We start from the raw sequence: 23,421 nt of genomic DNA, 5'->3' as shown, positions 1-23,421 counted from the left end.
GGTGCAATCCAAGTCAGACGACTTACCAACATTAAAATTATTGACATTTTAGAGCAGTGGTTCTCAACCTGTGGGTCGGGACCCCATATGGGTTGAACGACCATTTCACAGGGGTCGCCAAACAACACAGTCCGCCATTTTTTTCCCCCTTTTCCTTAGCTGTGCTACTCCCTTTTATTCTATTGGCTTTTGAAAGCCAATAGAATAGAATAGAGTCTAATTCTATTGGCTTTCAAAAGCCAATAGGAATTGTCCAGGCTGTCTCTGCCCTGCTGAGCCTGCCAAAAGTCCCATTCTGCAAACGGTGCTGCACCAGTTGAGTAGTCCTCGACTTACGACCGGTTGAGTAGTCCTTGACTTACGACCAGTTGGGGGTCGCGGCATTAAAAAGGTTGAGAACCACTGTTTTAGAGCATCTGCACACAGCTCCAGACTAACAGTGACAAACAATGACAAAGAGAATTTGTTTCCTTCCTGCAAGGGCACATTTACTCAAAGCTGTCTCTGCTCTATTCATCTACAAGATGGAAGGTTTCCCAGGCCTCCAGTTACTGTTAATGCTCACAGGTATGATACTGAATGCTGCCTTTTCTTAGTCAATATAAAGGTTCAATGATATTGTGAGGCTCTGCTTATCCATTTTCTCTTAATTTATGCAAATGAGTATTAAGTTTTGTACCTATGTTGTTTCAGAAAGAATGGAAAAATACACAATTCTACATATTTGTACTCAGGCTTCATTAATATTTAATATGGGTGTGGTGTATGATTTTCCTCTTACACTTCACTAATCAGATTAGGGATTTTTACTGAGATAAAATAGGTGATCAACTTCTTTTGGCTTTAGGGAGCTACTCCTGAATCCATACAGCATATGAAGAGCCAGGAATGATTTGCGAGAGGATTTCAGAAGTTTTAAGTGACAAATTGTTGCCTTATAGTTGGCATCTATAGGCTTAAGATACCAACTTCTCCTTTTAAACTCAGTCAAAAATACAAAGCAGGGGCATTTTTTTTTTTTTGCCCCATCATATCCAAGGATCTTGAGGTAACAAAAAGGTTATCATACTTTGTGCCATTTTTCTAAGAAGTCAAAATCTATTTAGCTAAATGTACTTTCAGACCAGATAAAAGATTTAGTGCTATCAATAAATACTCTTTTCTTAAAGATAGAGATTCCTTTGTCAAAAAGGTCACCACAGTGCTATTAATAGATAGCCAACAATGACCTAGGCAATAGTCAGAAACAGGTAGTCAAAGTCTGGTAGATCTTTCCAAACTGACACATTTTATTAAAAGGCCAAAGTTTAGTAACTACACTGATGTGGAGTTTAAATTGGGATGAAATGCAGGGAGGGAAAGACAGGTTGGTTTTGCGTACATGTAGGTTACATGTGAGATAGATTACAAATAAATTCTGAATTAAGATTTGTAATGCATTTAAAAACCCATTGGGGTTGTTAAGGCTTTTTGAAGTAGCCTTTTGAGAACACCTTTTGGTATTCAGCAATCTGACACTCAGTTGCTTACTTTAACACCACAATTAAGCAAGCCACTGCTGAACTCACATATAGCAAAAAATTTCAGGCCATCTGAACTTGCCTGTGGCAAGCAAGTTCCATCACCTGCAAAGCATATACAGAACATATATAGATTGGATATATATTCTTCCTCCTTTAGGCCATCATTCTGCGAGACCAGCCTGCCCCAGAGAATTCCAAATATACATTTGTTCAATCCTGTTGAGGCTGGGAAAGTTTTGTGCCTCCCAAGAACTTGTGTTGCCAAGGGTTGAATTAGATGACTTAATCTGTCAACTTTATCAATATGATTTTTGTTCCAGGTCTTTTTGCATCCTGTACATCTTACTTATTACCAAGTCCTTCTACTGCAAGTTTACAAAACACAGGAAAGAGTCCAAAAGAGCTGGTACTAACTCAAGGAACTTCCCTCAGAATAAGAGTTTTCTGTGCCTATCAATATTTTCAAGGGAACACCATTTGGTGCAAAGAAAAACAACACAAAGAATGCCAATTCAAAAATTCAAGAAACTTCACAGAACTAGGATGGCGATATCTGACTACTGAAGCAAACCAAAAGGTCATGCTTGAAGGTGTAATAAATGGTTGCATTTCTTTACTCATGAAGAATCTCCAAGTTGAAGATTCAGGGAGATATTGGTTTGGACTTCTAACTGGTATGAAGATGGTTTCTGTAAACTCAATCAAAGTGGTAGTTCATCATGGTGAGCATTGGTGGATAAGTGGGGGGGGTAACCATTTCTCAGATAAAAGGGCTTTCAGAATATAGGGATCTGACACTGATGCTGGTACCATATTTTCTCTAATGTTGTGGAGACTGAGAAGCCATATGAGTGGAATTTGTCATGTATTACCTTGGTTCACCCTGAGCCTCAGTTAAATTGGCATATTTTAAAACATTTTCATAGTTCAGGAAGATCGTCTCTGTCCCTCCCCCTCCCCCCCCACCACGTTTGTTTTGCTCCAGAGGGCACATGTGTGGTTTTAGCTGTGTTGTTATATCCTATTTTTTTATTTTTGTTTGAATCAGAATGCTATTTTTTGTTACAATACACAAACAGAACCTGCATTATCCCTTATCATTTTCATCTATAAGAGAAAGGGGATTGGGAAAAAAATCAGGATGATGGTCATGACTGTACTATTGAAGCCCCATCCTTTTTACAGATATGCTATATGTGCGACACACATTTAAAAAGGGGCAGAGTTTATTGCATGGTCATCATCTTGACCTATTTTACTACTTGACCAATTTATTGCATGGTCATTATTTTGATCTATTTTACCAGTTGAATGCCTCTGATGTCAAACCTAGCCAAATGCCCTTTATCATAGTATTTTTCTGAAGACCCTAAATGACTTACTAACATCAATTAATGAGATGCTGTTGAATGGAGTATCCTAAGTAATCTTGTTTTGTTCAAAACAGCTATACCTGCACATACATGTGGAAACAGTGTCTAAAGAGCCGTGTGAACCTCACAAAAGTCACAATTTCTTTAATGATTCAGAGGCTTCATTCTCCTTACTTTATTGCAAAGCCCTATTTTGAATGCTTTGCACATGTATTGCTGTAAGAAGTAAAACATAAGACTCCTACATTTGAAAGACCAAACTTATCCCTTTCTTAAACTGTTCTTTTCCTAGGTCATTTCTTGCCTAGTAAAACTTCCTCACTTCCAACATCTAGGATGCTATTAACTTCTACCATATCAGGAATGAAGACACAAGAGGTGATCAAGATACAAGGAGAATCTCTCAGTGTCAAGGCTTTTTGTTCCCAGCAACATGCGCAAGCAGAGAAAGTCTGGTGCAAAGAGAAGCTGCCGAAAGAATGCAATCTTGAACAGCCCATAAGCTTTTCCAGATCAGGGTGGAAAGGTCTCACTACACAACCAAATCAACGCGTCATTCTAAATGATTTGGGAAATGGATGTATTTATGTCTTCATGTCAGCTCTTCAGTCAGAAGATACAGGGATATATTGGTTTGGGGTTCTTGATGGCCCCAATGTAATCCCTTTAAGAAACATCAGGGTGATTGTTCAAAAAGGTGAGCACTAACAGAAAATTGGGGGGGGGGCAGTGCCTTCACATACCAGGAAACTTCTGAGATCAAGATACAGCAACTTGCGCATCGTGTACTTTAAATTATGAATAGATGTGTTCATGTTAAGACCTTGCTGGGCAAAAAAGGAGGAGTTTTAGAAAAAGAAATAGATATTGTGCGGTGTAAAAAAAAGTTTTTAAGGAAAACCTAAAATTTATCTATGAAGAGCAGCAATAATAATGCCAAATATCTCAGTTTCTTTTTTTTTTGTTATAATTTTATTTCCAGAACAGCAAAAGAAAGATATTGTGACTGCAACCAGTGAAGATGAACAAAGGTGTCGACCATTTAAATTGCTATTTGAAAAGATTAATCAAGAAACTGTGCTTGCTGTGGAATCTATTTACTTATTCACTCTTTGAGACACTGCAGTTAGTTTCAATCAATCATCAAAGCAAAGATACATTTGTAGATCTTGCCTCTTCCACTGAGAGATTATTATATTTTAGATCATTCCCAGGCTTCTTTTTTTAGGGCTTGGAAGAGTTCTGATTCATGGTAGAGTATTTAGCATAGTTGTCGGTAGGGGATCTTTGTCTTTCTTTCACTCTAGTAGTGTGCTACCAAGTTTAAGCCGTTTTCGTTTTTCTGTTTCCCTCCGAAAGCCTCATAAAATGTAACTTTGTACTTCAGGTACAAAGGTAATCTGCCAAATTGACCGTTAACTTGTTTTAATTGATGCAACTCTGATTATTGCAGAATTTACCAAGTTGTCTGGGTTCTGGTTTCCATTGCTGTTGGTGTAACAATTTTTGCTGCCTTCTCATTAGTTGTCGTGGTGCTCATCAGGAGAAAGAGGAGAGGTATGTTTCGAGCTTCTTTTGTCTTCCTACAGCTCAGATTCTCATGCATGTTTTATAGCAGATCATCAGACTACTAATGAATATGAATGTAGCTTATGCATATGCAAATACAGTGTATGATATTAGGAAAGTATGAGAACTGCATTCCAACATGAAATTATCTGGACGGACTTTGAGGTTTCATATTCATTTCATATTGTTTAAACTGTATTGTCACTTGTGAATATAGAAAAAGCCTTTGTGAGGCTGAAATTGCAAGAACTGGGGCTTTTTGTCCAAGAGATGCTGTTGTGTATCAACTGAGTTCTACATTATTCCATCTATTTAAAAAAAGGAAGCATGCAGTCTAGCTTGGCAGGTAGAAATCAAGGCCTTCTGTCTCTTGCCAAAACCTCTCTATATCCTGCTGATCTATCTATCAGTTACAATTATTCTATTTTATAGACATGGAAGAATAGACCTTCTAGAAGACTTTCACATAAATAAATCACTTAATATAAATATGAATTGCTCCAACAATGAAAACATGGAAAGGATTTGACCTTGGAAAAATGCTATGTATCTCTGAGCACATCCTATATGAATTTTTCCAGCAGGAATCTTGCCATAGCATGTTGCTTTTGTGCTGGATGCTTCCTGGCTTCAGGTGAGATGGAGTACAGGAAAACTGTTAACAGCTCTTCAGCTTGGGCCAGATACATATTTGTCAACAAAGAAGATGAAATTGTAGCCTCTTCCAGATGTTGCTGAACTACAACATCCACATCCCACATCATTAACTAGGCTAGAAATTGATCTGCTGAGTATTGTAGGTCAGCAACATTTGAAAGAGGCTACAAGTTTCACATCTCTAATGGAAAGAGAAAGAGAAAACATGTTTTCCTTGTCCTTCTTCATTAACTTTTTCACGCAAACTACACTTAGCGATGTATCTATGAACCAATACCCATCTTTAATCCAGTTTCTGAAATATGCAACAATACCATAGAACATACTACAATACAGATCTAGGAAAAGCCCCATACTTCTTCCATAGGCTAGATTAGGATCTCCATGTATAGATTGCATATAGATATGCATCCAGAAATTCATATGGACGTAAAACATATGGCACCATCACCATCAGTACGACTTGATAAAGAAGTGGATGCTAATTTTCAGTTATCCTGCAAAACATAAATATGGTCTATTAACATCTTTATTAATGCTGAATATCAATCTACTGCAAGCATCTACTGCAAGATTAGGAGGTTAGCATTTTTTTTTATTCTTCACAGTTCCCGAGATGACTTTCAAACTTGAAATCCACAATGCAGAAAAAAGGTGAAATGCCGAGTTTGAATCAAACATTTGAGTGTGTCACCTTCAGCAATCTGCAAACACAAGCAGGATCAAGTTTACTAATAAATGTATATTCAGTGAAGAGTTACATATCATCATGGATATCTGACCAATGTATCCATAAAATAGATATGTTTCCCATTTTAATTTTAGTTGTATACAGGGTATTTAGAAGCTCAGCTAAAACATTAGCATGTAAATTGACCCAAAGGCAGGAACACTTATAGGATATATACTAAAATGAGACTCTCTTCTTAATAGTGGCAGATGACCTGAATTTTGGTGATAACCCAAACTGTAGAGTAATAACCTTACAGGTAAGATATCCCCTTCAACAAGTTAGGAGAAATTTTGATCATGAACAGTTTCTTCCTTGCAGAAAATTCATTGTTCAAATACTACAGTTTTTATAATTATTTCCTTTGCTACCATCCTACTCAACTCATATTTTTGTAATTGATTGTACAAAGATTCTGGGGCTTGGATTTGGATTGAAGCAATAATTCTTTCAAGAAAACAAAAACAAATCCATTAATTATGTCTGTGTCATAATTACTGAAACCTGAACAATTTTCATTGTGTAGAATTAAGCTTCAAATAGATACTAAACTTTACTAACTGTTGTGTTCAAAATTCCTGAAAAATAATATCAGACAGTCCGATGTCTCATTACTCAGCATTTAATGTAAACTACTAGTTAACTCATTGCTCTTGGAATGCTGGTAAATTGTCTTTATGTGAATTCCTTAATAACAGACACATTCTCACTCAACCTGTTTTCACAAAGAGCAATGAAAATAGCATCGTTTTTGTTTACTTAAGTTTACAGCAGCACAATGAAGTTCCTCAGGTTTAGAACAGAAAAAATAATGCAGGATCCAAGCTGGTCAGTCACTGGCACTTCCCTGACTGGTTTTGTGCCTGTTCATGCAACTATCTTAGTAGCTGCAATAGCTTTGCAACTACTAAGATTGTTGGACATGGGGGGTACAAAAACAGTCAGGAAAGTGATTGAAGCCTGGAAAACAGGCCTCTTGTCAGTCACCAGGAGTGCTGATTTAACACCAGCCTATCAAGTACTTAGAAGACAAGGGTTGGGCAGCACAAGCAAAAGACAGCTAAGGACTTAAAAGCCAGCCATCAACACACTCCAATCAGCATCTAAAAAGCCATATACAACAGGCACTATAAATACCACACACAGAACAGCTCACACTCTGCTGGAGAGAAGTTCCCTGAAGATGAGCTCCAGCATGAGTCCAAAAGCTTGGAAGACAAAACCTAGATTGGATCCTGCAACATTATCTTGAGACATGTATATTTGCCTTCATTGTGAGAAAAAACAATTGCTCTCATTCTTAATTAAGAAATGTAATTTTATAGAATAATGGGAAGAGGAAGGCAAAAAGTTGCTCCCACTTTGATTTCTGTCCTGGCCCAGCAAGACTCAGTACTTGACAGCATTTCAAGTAACTTATTTTTAAAAACATGTTAGTTTGGCTACAAAACATAGGCACACATTAAATTACAAGTCCATAACAGATAAAAATGCATATGCATATTTCCTTATTCAGTGTTTAAAATAGAATGTGGTCAATTACGAGATTAATTTTAAAAGGGTGTTTTTCTTTTCTTGTGACTGTTCAGATTCATGAAAACAACACTGCCAACAGTTTGCCCGAAGAAATGAATACAATATATTCCATAGTGAAGATGCCCAGATCAAGCATAGATGTTAACAGAACATTTCCATTAAGATCAAATATCTGCAAACATTCCAGTGAGTCAATTGGTGCACTTTCTCCTTCAGGATCTGTAGAATATGCAAGCATCTTCTTTTAATCACATTTCACTTTGGGGTCTAAAAATAAAATAAACTTTGTTGGTTCTCATTCTGCACACCTGGATTCCAATAGTGAGAATATCATTTATTTTAGAATTAGGATCTCTTCTAGATACTTCTTTCTCATATTAGAATATCAGCTCTTAAAATTATAATTAGTCTAAGTCCTGTAGTGCCATTATCTGAAATATCTGCATCAGTTCACAATCAGGTACTGCTCTGTGAAGATACACAACCTTGCCACCACTTAGATGTGGACAACTGAGTCCCAGTTCTTCATATGAGTCTTTTTTGTGTGTGTGCTTATACCATTTGAACAGAATTAATGGTTTGTTTTATCGATATTTTGAGGTAAGAGAGACAAAACCTATCCTAGGTCTTAAAATAGTATAAAAATCAAAAGAAACACCAACCAACCAAAAATAGATATTTGGAATGAACTAGAGTGCATACAGATAAACTACATTATGAATAAATCACATAGGCTGAGGTTCTTTTGGTCCTTTTTTTAAAGCTTCAAATTTCATCCATTCTATGGATGTTTTAGTATCTTCATAAATATAAATTTTAACACACACACAATATATATTTAAATTGCTGTTAAAATTATTCATATTTATGCAAGTGCTCTTCCTTGTGTGAGCAAAATTTATGCTTGGGAAGGAACATGGGCTATTTTATGTAACACTTGACAGCATAATTAAACCTGTATATGTTTCAAGAAAAGTATTTTTGCTGAAATAGTGTCTCTTTAATTACGGCATCTATTGAGATAGAATGTGAGCTAGGGCCAAATAGGAGGGATCAAATGAGGGGTATAAATAAGAAGTGAACATCTTTTTTTTACTTATGTAGTAGTCTCCTCAGCTGAGTTCTAATACAAGAAACGTATTTGGGTATGCAAAAACTATTTGAACAAGGAAACAGGGATAAAGCAGTTGGCAGAGAAAGGGAAAGCGCTTTATCCTTCAACCCAGGCAAGCCAGCATGGGTACTGTGGTGGGGTGCACAGACTGATGCAACACTAGGCAGACAGGTGGGCAGGTGTTGCCAAGTACTACAGAGCATGGGCAAATGGGCAAAGCTACCATAGGCAGGCACTAAAAAAGGTACAGGCAAGTAGTGGGTACTGCAAGGGATTATCGTAGACACTACAGAGCACAGGTAGAAGGTATAGGCAGGCACAACAGAGCATGGACAGGTGAAAAAGTAGCAGGAGCACAAGCAACTTCTGACTTCCTGCTGAATTTCCTATTGACTTTCCTTGTTGGAAGCCAATACAGAATGTGGGAAATAATAATCACATGACCATGGTTCACTGCAACATCAGAATTGCAAGCCAGATACCAAGCAACACCCAAAACTCTGAGGTCTAGTTCTAAGTACCCTTCATTCAGCACCGTTGTAAATTTTAATGGTTGCTGAGCGAGTGGTTGTAACCCAAGCACTACCTGTACTTGTCTAAGTACATACTCACCTCAACAAAGAGGGAAGATTATAAGACTTCTCAGAATACATATCAGCAAAAGAATCTTGATAGATGTGAATGTTTTTATTTTATTTTATTCATTTCAAAAATGATATAAAGTTAACTTTGTTAACTTTGGCCACCCTTCTCTAATCATGAAAGACAATTCCCAGCTTTGTTGCCTCCAAAAGCTGTGAGTGCTCCAACACTGGAGGTTTTTAAGAAGAGGTTAGACAACCATTTGTCTGAAATGCTATAGGGCTTCCTGCTTGAGCACAGGGTTGGACTAGAAGACCTCCAAGATCCCTTCCAAGTCTGTTATTCTGTCAATTCTGGCAGCGCAGGTTTTCATACTTACTGATGTTCATAGAAAGCTTTGTTCTTAAGTAACAGATGGAAAGGCACACACTTATGTATATATTCGTTATGAAACAGATGTTATCAATTGTAGATATAGTCTGAACTAGTAATACATCTGAGTACACATGTAAAGAATTAATTTGTTACAGGGCATGTTTTCTTCAAATTAAGTCTTATTCTATTCAATAGGATTTGCTTTTAGCAAGGTTATTTTACTGCAATAATTACTAACATATTCAAATATTCTCTAAACATCTTCATCCTTTTCAAGCAATGTACACAAATCCAAATGTTTTCACCTAGGATTCTCCCACTTTTTTGGGGGGGTGCTTTTGAGTCAGTGTATCTCCCAGTGACTTCCTGGGCAACTTCCTGCAGTTTTGTTAGCAATGTTTTCAGAAGTGGTTTACCATTGTTAGTTTTGTGCCGAAGGTGGGACTAGAACTCACAGACTCCTGGTTTCTAGCCTGTTGCCTTATTTTTTTTCTTCCTAAGTGTCTCCAAAGCCTATATATCAAGTGTTCTGTTCTCATCACAGTGCTGTTGATCCACTAATACAGAAATTTGAGGATTTAAATTGTAGAGCTGATTTGGATCAGAGATAGAGAACAAGAGAACAGAATACATCTATTAAGCAGCTACAGCAATACAAATATATTTATTATACAGCGCATTTAATAACCATGTCTAATCTGGCTTCTTAAAATATTCACTGAAATCTGCATTGCACTTCTCACGTGTTTCATAATCCTGGGTAAGGAAATGATTCACTACATTCATTTTTAATGGGAACATCTGAACAAACAATTTAGAATACTGAGAATCTGATGACAGTTTAGGTATTAACAAATGAATTGGATAGAGTTTTATCAGAATGATGGCAAACCTGACTGGGTCAAAAAGGTGTCTTTTTGTGGTTGTAATTTTTCAAATTGATTTGTAATTCCAGTCTGTAGTACCTTAAAGTGAATCCTGGAGCATACTGACAACTCGTGCAGCTGGCGGAGTAGAATTGTTATATGTACAGACAGGTACCTCTAATTACTCGTGCCCTGCATTCTACACCAGTTGAAGCTCCAAATACTCTTCAAGTGTATCCCCATATAGAGCACACTGCTGTTATAAAACTGGGAGGCGACCAGACCCCCCCTCTCCTTTCCAGGAACAGGCACAATTGGCGCACAAACCCTATCTGTGCAAAGGCCCTTCTGGTTATGGCTCCCACCTGCTCTTCAAGTAGGAGCCCCAAGATCAGGAGGACTCTCGAGTAGACCCCACCCAGCGCTAGCAATGGAAAGTCATCAGAACCTCTGGGAGCACTAAAACCCAGAGGCACTCAATCCTACTAGGCAAGAGTCGAACCCCTTTTTTCCTAGCTACCATAGACTTCCACAGTCTCCAGACACTCAGACAGGATCACCCAGGATGGAGATACAAAGCTATGCATCTGCATACTGATAATAGATTACCCCAAACTGTCAGAAACAGCCACACAGCATCTTCCTATAGATGTGAAACAGGAGATGAGAAAGTACAGCATTTTCCCACCACCAAAATGGTAGTACCTATCTATCTGTCCACTTGCAAACAATGCTTTCAAACTGCTAGGTGGGCAGGAGCTAGAGACAAGAGGACACTCCATCCTGTAAAGCTATCGGCGCACTGGCAATTGCTTGGCGCAACCAGCATCATTAAGCCTCTGCGCCACTGTATCCCCAGTTGTAGTATCATATAGCTAGAGGAGCAGGTTAAGAAAAAATACAATAAACTTCAAGAGCTGATATGAGTGGGAAAAAAAATAAGACTTGCTTCCTATCTTTTTTATTGAGCCAACAATGGCTCAATTCTCCAGTCACTTTACAGAAGGATTCCATGCCGACCTACTTCCTATAAAACCTGCCCTGTTCCTCTGCTGTAGCTCAGAAAAGAAGCCTAGCTGAGCATGAAACACAAATGCTGCCACATTGCTGGGGAGGTGGCAAGGGGAAGGGGGAAATTTTACTTCATCTTAGCTTTTTTTAGGCACTAGGAAAGGGAAGAGGAATTCAATTCTCACAAGAAATGAGGCACCTAATCTCGCGAGAGGAATAGACTAGAGCCGATTGGATGCTGGACCAGGAGAGGAAAAGCTGGGGAAGAAACTAAATGAGAATTTGGTGTGGTATAACACTGTCATGGTTTTTGGATTGTTAACAAGTAAAATGAATATGGTTTGATAAACATCACAAGCCACATTTTAAATACCATAAGGGTCACTATGTGTAGTTATCACACTTTTCCAAAATATATTTCATTTGAATTTTCAGACCAGTTGCTTCTGTTTTAATCCTAGCCCATTGCCATATTCAAACTTGTGACAAAAGCTGAATATGAGAAAATAAGTTTATTGTACGTCTATTGAGTTAGAGAAAGCATATTAATATGCCTGAGTAATAGAGGTTTTATGTGAATATGGAATTTAAGATTGACTGTTAAGTATAAGAGTGATATATAATGAAACTTAAACATTTGTGGGAATAAAGGGAATGTTGAGTGAACAAAAAGAACTCAGTTGCAGACAGTTTGAAACTCTTGTGTTCCTTAGCTTTTTCTTTTATGCACCATACAATATCTACCCCTTTCTTACTCTTTCAACACTATTAGCTTCTCCTTAAGGGAAATCAAGGTGTTTCCTTAGAGTCACCCATGAGGCAGACAGATCACTAGCCCCAGCAGTGGAATGACAACCTGAGGTATTCACTGTGTATATGTTGATTAAAAATGAAAAAATGTGCATAGCAAATTTTACTTATTTATTTACAAAATGTATAGGCTGCATATCTTACCTTATATCTAACTTATACCAATCCAAGGCAATGCACATATCTATTTTGAATCTTGTACATACTTAAATTTGAAGTTAGTGAGTTGCATTGAGCAAATTGATCAAAAGAAAGAAGCAGAATTGTCCCAAAGTCTTAAGGCATATTTGATTTCATAGCCACTCCAGGAGAAAGAAAGCCTTCTTACATTTTTCACTTGGAAGTCACTCTCTTTAATGCAGCCTGAAGAGATTTCTTCAAGATGGTTTTGTTAAAGTCCAGTGCACCTGATAAATAGCGCTGGTGGCCCAATGCGATCTAGAGAGGGGAAACAAAATACAAGCTAATTCATAACAGTGTAGATCATAAATCCTTCATTACCTTTGTTGAGATTAACTCTGCCATTTTCCTTCATTCCAGTTCCTGAACAGTAGGAGTAGCCAGGAGATTTTTTTTCTGCTGAAAATCACATTCCATGAGGAATTGCAATTTTGCACTGCTGATGATAACTAGGGCCTCTTTTTCAAGAGAGATGAAAACTAATGTTAAATAGTAAATGAAACAAATGCACTACTCTATATGCTTATATATAAGTTACTAAAAGAAATCCATTACACCAATTATACCAGGATATGCAACAGTTGGAGTGATCCATGTTTTGGGGTAATTACTCACATCATTTTGATATTTGGTCAACAGAGTCAGGATCAGCTTTGCGTAATGTACTGAACTTTCAAATGTTTGAGCCATCTGACAAAGATTAAGGACCAACACATTGAAGAGCTCACTAGACAATTCTACCTGAAAAAAGAAGATGATAGAAATTGAGGGGTAAAACAAATATTAAGTACCCTAACGTAAGTTTCAATTGCTTGGGGAATATCAGAATATATGGTTGAATTCTTACCAAGCCTGTACATGTTTGATCCAGGGAAGGTTCCTTGCATGTTAAACTAATCCAGACCTTGGTTAAATTTATTTATTAAATTTATATCAGACCCCTGGTGGCTCAGTGGTTAAAGCAGTGTTTCTCAACCTTGACAATTTTAAGGCATGTGGACTTCAACTCCCAGAATTCCACAGCCAGCAATGCTGGCTGTGGAATTCTGGGAGTTGAAGTCCACATGCCTTAAAATTGTCAAGGTTGAGAAACACTGGGTTAAAGTGTTAATATTGCAGGCAAACTCTGCCACAGCTTGGAGTTTGATCCTTATGGGCCTCAAGGTTAACTCAGCGTTCCATCCTTCCAAGGACAGTAAAATGAGGACCCAGATTGTTGGGGAAAATGTGCATATAATGCTTCTACACCGTAAATTGTCCAGAGAGTTCTATAAAGCCCTACAGGGTAGTACATAAGCCTAAATGCTATTACTAAATGCTATATGCTGTCCATCTCACTATCAAGTGACTTTTTGCATTACTATATATATTTACATATTGGACTTGTTGTATTCGGTGTTTGTTAGAGAACTACAGCAGACTAGATTTGAGAGGATAATCTTTAGCTACTCCATGGATACAATTTATTCAATTACTTAAATTTAAGAAGATTTAAATGCATACAATCACCTGTTTTTCCAGCAAAGAATGCACAACTGTGAGAAGGTCTTCTGTCCATGGCACTTTTATAATATGACTGCAAAGAGATGTGGGAATCAAAACAATGAAAGACATAATTAAAGATGGATGTGCCAGTCACCAAGATTTATGACTATGTTAATTATTAAAAAATGGTTATTAACAATATTAGCTAACTTGGTAGAAAATGGTACAATACCTTTCAGTATTATGTAGGTGCTCCTCAATTTACACAAATCAGGAAACTAATTTGGAAGTCACATTTAACCATGGTTTCTTGTTAACCCACAGCGATACAACTTCACATATGAAATTGGCTACAGAAGATGCACTAGAATTATACGTTTTATACTATTAAAAACTTTTAAATCAATTCAAAATACAAATTTTGCTTTAACTACAAAATGGAAGTTTCATCCGTGGGATATTTGCTCAGGAAGGGGTGTAACTGGCACATTATACCAAGTTGAACAAAGGCTCCCCAAGCACAACTGCCATGGAGCAGATGTCCAGGAGGACCCACAGATTATACATCGATTCCATAGTTCAACCCCATCTAAGACCAAAGATGGTGAATCACCAGACACAGAGAAGCTCCTCCCCACAACCACTCTGTCTTATCAGGGTTCAGTTGAAGCTTGTTGTTCCCCATCCAGACCCCTACAGCCTCCAGGCATCAGGAAAGAACATCCACAGCATCATTTAGTTCGCCCAGGAGGGAGATGTATGCTGATGATATCTCACCCCATGGTGAAGGATGATCTCACCCAGGGGCTTCATGTAAATGTTAAAAGGAATGAGATCACCAAGTCCTGCGGCACTCCGCAGAACAGGGGTGGCAGGCAGGACCTCTCATTCCTTATCAACACTAATTGGGACTGGCCTCTGAGAAAGGAGGACAACCAGCACAAAACCGTGTTTCCAACCTGCAACTCCTGGAGCCAATCCAAAAAGAGAGGAAGGTTAATGGTACCAAAAGCTGACAAGAGGTCAAGAAGAGTGAGGATGGTTTATAGATACGTCTGCAGTTTGTATTCATATAAAAATGTAACAAACTTTTCAATGCAATTGCATATGTTATATAGTAGCAACTGAATATTCCGAAACATCAGACAATAGCCAGAGTGTCTTTGATTAGTCTCAATACAGGTAGTCCTCAATGACTATTTAATGACTATTCAGAGTTATGACTGCCTCAGAACACTTCCAGCCATCGGAAAATGTTGCCTTGGCAACTGGCTCACATTTTCGACTGGCTGCGGCACTCCATGGTCACATGACATAACTTATGTCCTTTTTGATTTCTGGCAAAACCTGCACATTCAGGATAACGGGTTCCTAATTACAACTGACAGATTCAGACTACCATTGCATGATTTACTTAATAATTGCCATAAAAAAAAATCACAAAATCAGGTCTGGTCACAACTGCAATTCTAGTCCCAATTCTAGTCGTAGGCTAAGGACTATCTGTACTACATTTGTGTTTCTACTTACCTGAACACCAGCCTCATACATTCTGGTTCCAAACACTCCTCAATTAGCTTGCATACCAATCTCAATTGCTCAAGTCCTGCAAAAACCAAGATTTCAGAAATCCACTTTATATCATTCAAGAATTATAAAAATGCAAAGATGCATTCTGAGTCAAGCTTGATTCTAAAGACTGCAGCTACGGTTTTTTGGCTAACAATCAGGAAATGGATTGCCAACTGCATTCATCTGGGATTTATTTCAGCTTCCCAGATTTACCAATAACCCCCAAATCCCGAGTTGACTTCCCATTTAAGAACTAGCCAGGATCAATCTTACTTAGTTTCCAAGATCAGGGAAGTCTGGCTAGGACCTACTAGTTGCCATTTGCATTTGCCAATTATTAATCCAGCTATTATTGATGTAACAACACTCTTTATTGGCACAATAATGGGTGGATGACTTTACAAGGTGATACTGTATAAGTATCTGGTTTGGAAATTGCCTAAAAGTATTCTAAAAGATATGACAGGGAGTACAGTACAATAAATATTTTGCCATTTTAATTTGCCCAGTGCTTTAAACAATTGCAGAAGTTCCTAACGCTGAAAACTGGTTTAGTTAAAAACTTATGGACAAAGGATTTTTAAAAAAGACTTAATTTATTCAAAAATAAATTGCAGTGCATCTCTATCCCAGCTGGTCTGTTTGTGCTCGAAAAGCCCCACATTAAGCACACAATCAAGGAGTCACAATGGAGAAGCCACAACAGAAGACAAAAGCATAAGTTCTGTGCAAATAAATAGTATTTATTTTTGCTGCTACGGTATTATCAGTGAGAAAACCTAGTCCTTGGAACAGACAAAATAAGAACTGTAGGTGAAGAATTCATAATAATTTTGTTTTCAGAAAGGTACTGATACAGTTAATCTATTACAAGTTTTGGAACTAGATGTAAAAATAGGAATAGTAAGAACCTAAAACATTTAAATTGCTTTGTAATAATTTCATTTGTCAATTAGCCCATTTTATTTGTTTGTATTTCATCATTCCTGTTTTGAAGTTTGCACTCTTGATTTTTTTTATTTTTCACACAATATTGCTCGTTATGAATTTACCTTTGTTTCTATTTATCCTATTAGCTTTCTTATGAAGTTTCTATAAGAGGCATTTCTGTGGTTTTAATTTTTTTCTCTTTCCTGCACATGCTGTAGCAAAAGTGTAAAATCAGACTACAGATTTGAAAAATATCCTATCAGAGATGTACCTGACTTGGGCATGTTGGCAGCCTCAAGACCTTCAGGAAAATTTCAATTTAGATAGTCTCAAGAAAAACATTTCTATTTCCCTGCTTACTACATACTTGCTCCCATTGGTTTTTTTTACAGTTTATATGAGGAGTGTCCAATGTTGACAATTTTAAGACTTCTGGACTTCAAATTCCAGAATACTCCAGCCAGCCATGCTGGTTGGGGAATTCTGGAAGTTGAAGTCCACAAATCTTAAACTTGCCGACACTGGATACCCCTGGCTTATACTCAGTGCAGTACAGGAGGCCAAGATCCATCCGCACTGGGCCAGTATCCCCCTCTTTATAATCTCACATTTTATATTTCTGAATGTTGCAAAACTCATCCAAGTGAAACTTTATTCTGATTCCAATCCTTCAGCATGCAAACACTGACTTTATTATTGGAAACAATACTTCACTTCTCAGAATAAATTAAGCCTTAGAGAAAACCGAGTAGACCTTATTTAAAGTAGAGTTGTAAGTTCACCTTGCCCTGGAACTTGCACAATAGAAGAAAGTAAGGCGCAACAGACTGGACGAGGATATTTGGAGCAGAACATCATTAGGGCAGTTGTGAGAGGCCAGGAAGCTGTCTCAGTCAGCGAAAGAATCTACAGATCAAGAAGACAGAAAGAAAATAAATACTGCCTAGATAATAAACACTGGCTAGGTTTACATACTGCATTAAGCTACTATTTAGTTAGTGTTGATGAATCTACCTATTTTGTTTCTGGTTTAGTGCTATATGCTTATGATTATGCTAACTAAGCCACCATGGCTTATTCATAAACCATGCCTTAGCACAAAGTATCAACCAAGAAATAAGAGATGCTGAAAGGAAGAAAAACTCCTTCAGATTGTTTTGCTTGGTGGCAGAAGTCAATATGGTAGTAACTTACTAGACATAAAGAGGCATTCCCCTGAATTAGGAAAATGAGAAGGGGATATTGGCATGCACATGAATGTTGCCATACACATGCCAGTTAGATTGTTGCTTGTTCAGGACAATGAAGGCATTTTGTAAATGTTTTTAGAACTGAAGTAATTAATTGATGTATATGTTTTTCAAATTATAGTGTAGTGTTTGTCACTTATGGACAAACTTATTAAGCAATAGTCCTCCAACATATAATACGCAGAGGGGAGGGAAAGCACCCTACAACAACATACAGGGAGAATAACTTCATCTACCAGACTGTCTTTGTTTAATTTCTCTTTTTGCTGAATTCTGTTATCCCAACTGTTTTCCACAAGTTTCTGTAGTTTGGTCTAAATTCTGTGCATGTTCCAGTATTTTTCTGTTATATCTCTCACTTTTTCCCCTTTCCTACTTGCTAATCTATCCAAGGATATGTTAATTTATGTCTCCAAACCAAGAATATTTAAAATTTAAATGTATACAAGACCTAGGTGTGCAGAGAACATGTGACTTCTAAGGGATGTATTACTAGGCTAGACAATATCAGCAGATGGACATAATACTTGCCTGATATTTTTGCTTTGTTTCTTAATTGAGAAACAGCTAAACAGATGGAGTCAGCTGAAAAGGGAGGAAATACTGGAAGGAGTGTTCCATATTTTATTTCTGAAAAATTCCTCCACTCCTAATTAATATTTCTTTCTTTATTCAGCTTGAGAAGCTACCAAGATATATATACCGTAAATGCCGGCGTATAAGGCAACTTCCGCGAGCGCTGAAATCGGCGCCAAAGACGGGGGTCGTCTTATACGCCGAGTCGTCTTATACGCCGGAAATACTGGTAGTTTCCGGCGTATAAGACGACGTTCTAGGAATGCGGCCCGGCTATAAAGACGGGGGTCGTCTTATACGCCGGCTCGCCTTGTACGCCGGCATTTACGGTATATATATATGTTTTCTGAGGTTTGCGCGGGTGTTTGTATGTAGGTCTTTGGTTATTCGGGTTTTCTCCCGTGTCAAATTGGAATCTTTTCCCATGTATACAAAGAAGCAGATGGAGATAAGACAGAAACTATTTGGATTAAAAATACCGTATCTTTGCTTCTCCTTCACTCTATACTCTCCCTATTCTTCCACCAACAGGTTTTTGTATCAATAAAGGACTCTATTTGTAGCTCAGGATTGAAGTAAGGGTCCCTCCGTGCTCTCTGAGCTTGGTTGTTTTCAGACAGACCATGATCCAAACTATTTGTTTTCGCTTTTATTCAAACTTTTTAAAAATAATTTTATCAGTATCATTTAGGATGAGATCCAAATATATGAATACATAACATAACACAATATATAATCACTGTTTATGCAAAAAGTCAAAATAAGTGAGCATTCAAGGAGTTACTTTTCTTAAAGCTTTCTCAATATAGGAGTTCTGGATATTTTAACCATGAAAATGCCAGAGATAAATGTAAAATCCATAAATGACTGTTTTTTTAACCAAAGGCTTTTCTTCTTTAACTGTTTCAGATTCTCAATACATACCCGAGATAAGAAAAGCTTTTCAGTAAGTATTGCTGCCTTCTTGTAGCCAAGTTCAGGTGAAAGTGCTACTATCCAGCAGCAGAACTGCAGAAGCTCATTCTCTGGGCATTCTGAAAGTTTGAGCAGTGAACATAAATCTTCTAGCTAAAGGAAAGGAGACAATATTGTTCAAGTAATTCATTGGCCCAAATCACTTGTATTTGGATCAGTTACAAATGGGATTCAAGGTCAGGTGTTTGGTTTCAAGAAAGACCTGAAGTCTAACCAAATACTCTTATTTGGAAGCCCATTTATGAATCTTCAAATAAAGTATAATTTTTCACCCAACTAACCTGACCTGGAGTACACTCATTCAGAATCTGTAGCTCGGGAGGGGCAGTTCCATTAGAACACTGAAAGGAAAAAAAAAAACTATAGAGATTGCGAAGAATACAGGCTATCTAGCCCAATAGCAAATTCAAATACTTACATCAAACTGCATTTCTAGCAATTCTTTAAGTTTTGATATATGGTTCTAAAAATAGAAGAAAAATGTCAGATGAATCACTCTTGATACCAGGGTTAAAGTCTCAGAGTATTCTAACTTAAGCTATTTATTAATGCAAGTTTAAAAGTTTTAAAAATACATACTACTGAAGTTCTAGGATAAGAAACAGCAGTTGAAAAAGAAACAGAAGCTCCTGGTTCAGACTGTACATCTGCATAAAAATATGTGTCAATCCTGATGTCTATTTTCATAAACTAAAACAAAAAGGTTATTTTTACTTTCTTTCACTTCCTTAAAAATATATGGCTTGTTCTAGTTGTCATTGACAGAAAAGATGGATGCAAAGCCTCACTGGAAATATGTTTGTATCCTTAATTCATCAACAAGGCAAAAGAGTATAAGAATTTAGAAGAGTTTACATACTTTCATATGATCAGGAACCTCTGTTACAGTGTCATGCTCAGAACTCTGGCTGACAATTCTCTTTTCTACTTCATCTTCTTTGAAAAAAACCTGATTGACGCTACTTAGGCAGTGAACATCTTCATTTCCAAAAGTGTCCAGTTCTTTTTCTGTGCCTTCTGTTCCAACATCCTGCAGTTCAGACTGTGGTTGAGAAATTTCTGTATCCAACTTAATTTCCAGTTGGGACCTCTTCCTCTGATTCTCCTCTTCAAGATTCAGAGATTCTTCAGATGCTTTTCTTTTTTTCCTAATCTGCGATCCAGACTGAAAATTATTTCCAGCTGGCACCAAGCAAGACCTTTCCAGTTTAACAAACCAGTTTAATTTTCTTTCTAAATTAGCATTGCTGCTACTATGGGTCATAATTTTCTGGCATAAACATTTCAGTTGTTGTTGGCATGTACTGGACAGCAAGATAGGAGTCAAAAAGCTCCTCTCTTCCATCCCCGCCAGTAGTAAATCCCTTAATCTCTGTACCCATAAATCTGGATTGGGATCTTTTCTAGAGGCCTGAAGCAGACAGCTGAGGCAGTCCTTTGGCACTGTAGATTGTACTATAAGCAACAAGGAAAAGAGATTTCTTTGGCACAACACTGGAAGCAGCATCAATACTGGTTTCCTGAAATAATTATGTAGAAGATAGAAAGCAAAAACAATTCATTGTACAGCACACTACAAAATATTAAAAATATTTTAATTTTATTATTACCCCAACAGCCCTTATTTCCTTTAGAAGCGCAAGGCAATGCACATCAAGGTATCCTCTCATTTCATTCTTATAACATCTATTATGTGAGGTGCAGATTGAGGATCACAGATGATTGAGTTAGTAAGATGCATAAGTTTCAAGATGGAGGGAAGATTTGAATCTGGGTGTACCAGATTCTATCCAAGATTTAACCACACCAGCTATAATGGAATTCTCTCTGAATCTAGGAATGGTAATGGAGACTTGCAAAAAATTGCAGGTCATAAATATTAGTGTTCACCTTCTTTATCACCAGGCAAACATGGAATAACATCTACCCAGTTAGAAAAAAGAATCAAAGAGGCTCTATCTTAACATAATTGATGAATAAGGTGCTAAAGTATATATATCCAGTCCCCAGGATTTGACTCCTTTTCCTTTCAATATATCTGTCTAATGAGGCTCTGTTGAGAATCCTGGCTTCAGGGAACTGTTTGGGTTTGTCATCAACCTTCCAAACAGTGGATTATTACCATATGTTGAACAGCCATTTTCTACCAGCTTATGCTATTGCCAGCTATGCTGGCTCAGAAATTTTGGGAGTTGAAGTCCACAAGTCATAAAAGAGCCAAGGTTGCCTACCCCTGAACTACATCCTTCATCACTGGCTGCATTGTCTGGAGCTGCTGGAAATTATAATTCAACAGTATTTGGAGTGCCACAAGTTATCTATTGCTGAACTAGTTAAATGTCTTGCAGATGCATAAAGAACTGAGAATCTTACAAACCAAGCCCACAAGTGATTTTAACATAGCATAGACCCATAACTGAAATGCATCTAGGATCTGTAAAGTAGGATCCTGATTTTTCTAGGCATCCACATTATATAAAAAAACTTCTTTCCTTAGAAAGCAAGGAGGACAAGAAAGAGAAGGGGTATAGAACTGCCATATTAATCTTCATCTTCACTGGTTCTTGGGAGGAAAATTACATTTTCAGAATCCCTAAATAGGCCCCTCACCTTTCTAATGAGAAACAAGCCCAACTCACGTGGTAAGAGCCTTGTTGGGCTCTTCAAGCACTGGTTCTTGAGAGCACAGTTTCTCAGTGAAGATCTGCCAATTGAAATGTTGTCTTCCTTTTTCTACAGGGAGTGACTGTTGAAGAGTTCGAAAGGCAGCCATGGTTCCCCATTGTCCAGACATCAGTGTGCAGAGAAGAAGTCGAGAAAAATTATCAAATCGCTGCAGCAAAGAAGCCATAGGGATAGCCATACTGATAGACCTGTTGATCAAATTCAAATACATATACATAGCATATAAGTATATATAATTATAAAAATACACACAAATAGACACACATATAAACTTTGGGGGAAAAACTCTTTTGACAACAGTGCTAGTCAAGCAATATGATTTTACAGATCTGTTTTAAAATATATGGCTCAGAACTTGGATATCTGCAGGACCACCTTTTTATTTATTAAAGAAAAAAGAAAAAATAGATATGAAAAAATGCAAGAAGAGGAAAATACAATAACTATAAACTGTATATATGAGGACTTCTTATGCGTATACAGCAATAGCATTTAGATTTATATACCACCCTACAGTGCTTTACACTTGAACACCATCGTCACGGACAAAATCACCCTCAGCCAATTGCAAATGGCAGTTTTTAACTTACAGCTGCTTACATATTGCACTGGTACCTTTAGTATTTTTTAAACATCTGCCTAACCCAGGTCCTTGGGAAGGACTCAGTAGGTAAATAAAAATGCCAAATCCAGTCTAAACATCTGGCCGACGATCCATAATAATTAGCAGCAGCAGCAGCGTTTATTTGGCGATCCACACCCTGAGCCCCACCGTTACCTTGCTCCCAGCCCCACCGTTACCTGCTCCTAGCCCCACAACCTCTTCAGCCCTGGTCTTTTTTCCTTCCCGCGCTCCAGTTCCGCAAGGGAGACGCTCCAATGCGATTGGCGGAAGGCGGGGCAGCGATGTCCTCAGAGATATAAAAAGTTAAGAGTACACCATCTCCACCCAAACAGAGATGAGACTTCCTAGAATAGATCCACATTTATTGCTCCTCGGAGAGAAAACCAAATAAATACGGATCCCTTCCTCATTTTATTACCGTTGCAGAAAGGGACGCTTTCTTCCATGGAATTATATCTCGTTAACATAGTTTATTTCATTTCTTTTTTTGAAGAGTTGAGGTGAAATTCAGTTTCTCCTAGCATACACATCAGATCGGTCAATATGTGAGGAAGGGAACTGTTCCGAAGGCACGTAGTGCAGGCGTGTAGTTTTTATGTTCATAATTTATTTGCCAAATGTATACTGCATAGTCTACGCTATATGATACATGCTAATAAGCTATATATTAATATTCTGTGAGCTGCGCTATGTTATGTAGTCAAGAGGATCCATGATACTATTGCTTTTAGCTCTAGATGTGCTTGGTTCCGATTCCAGTCAGTTTTCTTCGACATGGAAGTGAAAAGTTGCTGACGTCCCTCAGTGATAGAAATCGACTTTTCAGAGAAAAAATACAAAAGCGATCGCTTACGTTTTGCAACTCGTGTTTGAATATTACATTTAAAAGCACGGCGTGGTTATCGACCAGGAAAGATATCCGAGCTTGCTCTCTAATAAGCACCCGAAAGGTCTCTTAAGAGGCAGAGTCAGGGACACACCAACCTTTGGTGTGAAA

At 37.7% G+C, this 23,421-nt stretch overlaps 2 protein-coding genes across 11 annotated transcripts; one reads left to right on the top strand and one right to left on the bottom strand.

Annotated features, from left to right (window-relative positions):
• Positions 1 to 505: 505 nt before the first annotated feature.
• LOC120306448 lies at positions 506 to 8,348 on the top strand. Of its 8 annotated transcripts, none has more exons than XR_005556299.1 (8): positions 506 to 567; positions 1,844 to 2,245; positions 3,189 to 3,593; positions 3,879 to 3,927; positions 4,350 to 4,453; positions 5,050 to 5,099; positions 6,056 to 6,111; positions 7,442 to 7,512. XR_005556299.1 is itself a non-coding variant. In XM_039339740.1 (8 exons), the coding sequence occupies exons 1-7, from the start codon at positions 525 to 527 to the stop codon at positions 6,063 to 6,065; spliced, it is 1,059 nt and encodes a 352-aa protein (XP_039195674.1). In that variant the 5' UTR covers positions 506 to 524; the 3' UTR covers positions 6,066 to 6,111; positions 7,442 to 7,522. The 8 variants fall into 8 exon arrangements, 7 of the variants coding, with proteins under 7 accessions (XP_039195674.1, XP_039195657.1, XP_039195647.1 ...); XM_039339740.1 differs by lacking the exon at positions 5,050 to 5,099 and adding an exon at positions 5,731 to 5,776 and having other exon boundaries at positions 7,442 to 7,522; XM_039339723.1 differs by lacking the exon at positions 5,050 to 5,099 and having other exon boundaries at positions 1,844 to 2,197; positions 7,442 to 8,348.
• On the bottom strand, positions 5,385 to 22,682 carry FANCE (FA complementation group E). Of its 3 annotated transcripts, none has more exons than XM_039339679.1 (12): positions 22,601 to 22,682; positions 21,754 to 21,987; positions 19,974 to 20,634; positions 19,533 to 19,577; positions 19,396 to 19,455; positions 19,064 to 19,207; positions 17,096 to 17,219; positions 15,342 to 15,417; positions 13,836 to 13,902; positions 12,942 to 13,067; positions 12,475 to 12,584; positions 5,385 to 5,619 (listed from the first exon to the last, which is right to left on the bottom strand). In XM_039339679.1, the coding sequence occupies exons 2-11, from the start codon at positions 21,975 to 21,977 to the stop codon at positions 12,480 to 12,482; spliced, it is 1,632 nt and encodes a 543-aa protein (XP_039195613.1). In that variant the 5' UTR covers positions 21,978 to 21,987; positions 22,601 to 22,682; the 3' UTR covers positions 5,385 to 5,619; positions 12,475 to 12,479. The 3 variants fall into 3 exon arrangements, with proteins under 3 accessions (XP_039195613.1, XP_039195624.1, XP_039195635.1); XM_039339690.1 differs by lacking the exon at positions 5,385 to 5,619 and adding an exon at positions 7,520 to 7,655; XM_039339701.1 differs by lacking the exons at positions 5,385 to 5,619; positions 22,601 to 22,682 and having other exon boundaries at positions 11,898 to 12,584; positions 21,725 to 21,856.
• Positions 22,683 to 23,421: the final 739 nt, after the last annotated feature.

This window comes from Crotalus tigris, unplaced genomic scaffold (assembly GCF_016545835.1).
Source record: "Crotalus tigris isolate CLP2741 ecotype Arizona unplaced genomic scaffold, ASM1654583v1 scf7180000017550.10884619, whole genome shotgun sequence".
Classification (NCBI taxonomy): domain Eukaryota; kingdom Metazoa; phylum Chordata; class Lepidosauria; order Squamata; family Viperidae; genus Crotalus; species Crotalus tigris.
The sequence above is the reverse complement of the archived record's forward strand: the minus strand, read 5'-3'. Positions and strand labels throughout refer to the sequence as shown.

Coding starts and splice junctions, on each gene's coding strand:
- LOC120306448 (XM_039339713.1), top strand. CDS start 525: ATGGAAGGTTTCCCAGGCCTCCAGTTACTGTTAATGCTCACAG. Junction 2,246..3,188: donor CAAAGTGGTAGTTCATCATG/GTGAGCATTGGT, acceptor TTCTTTTCCTAG/GTCATTTCTTGCCTAGTAAA. Junction 3,594..3,878: donor CAGGGTGATTGTTCAAAAAG/GTGAGCACTAAC, acceptor TTTTATTTCCAG/AACAGCAAAAGAAAGATATT.
- FANCE (XM_039339679.1), bottom strand. CDS start 21,977: ATGGCTATCCCTATGGCTTCTTTGCTGCAGCGATTTGATAATTTTTCT. Junction 19,578..19,973: donor AGGTTCCTGATCATATGAAA/GTATGTAAACTC, acceptor TTCTATTTTTAG/AACCATATATCAAAACTTAA. Junction 19,456..19,532: donor TGCTAGAAATGCAGTTTGAT/GTAAGTATTTGA, acceptor TTTTCCTTTCAG/TGTTCTAATGGAACTGCCCC.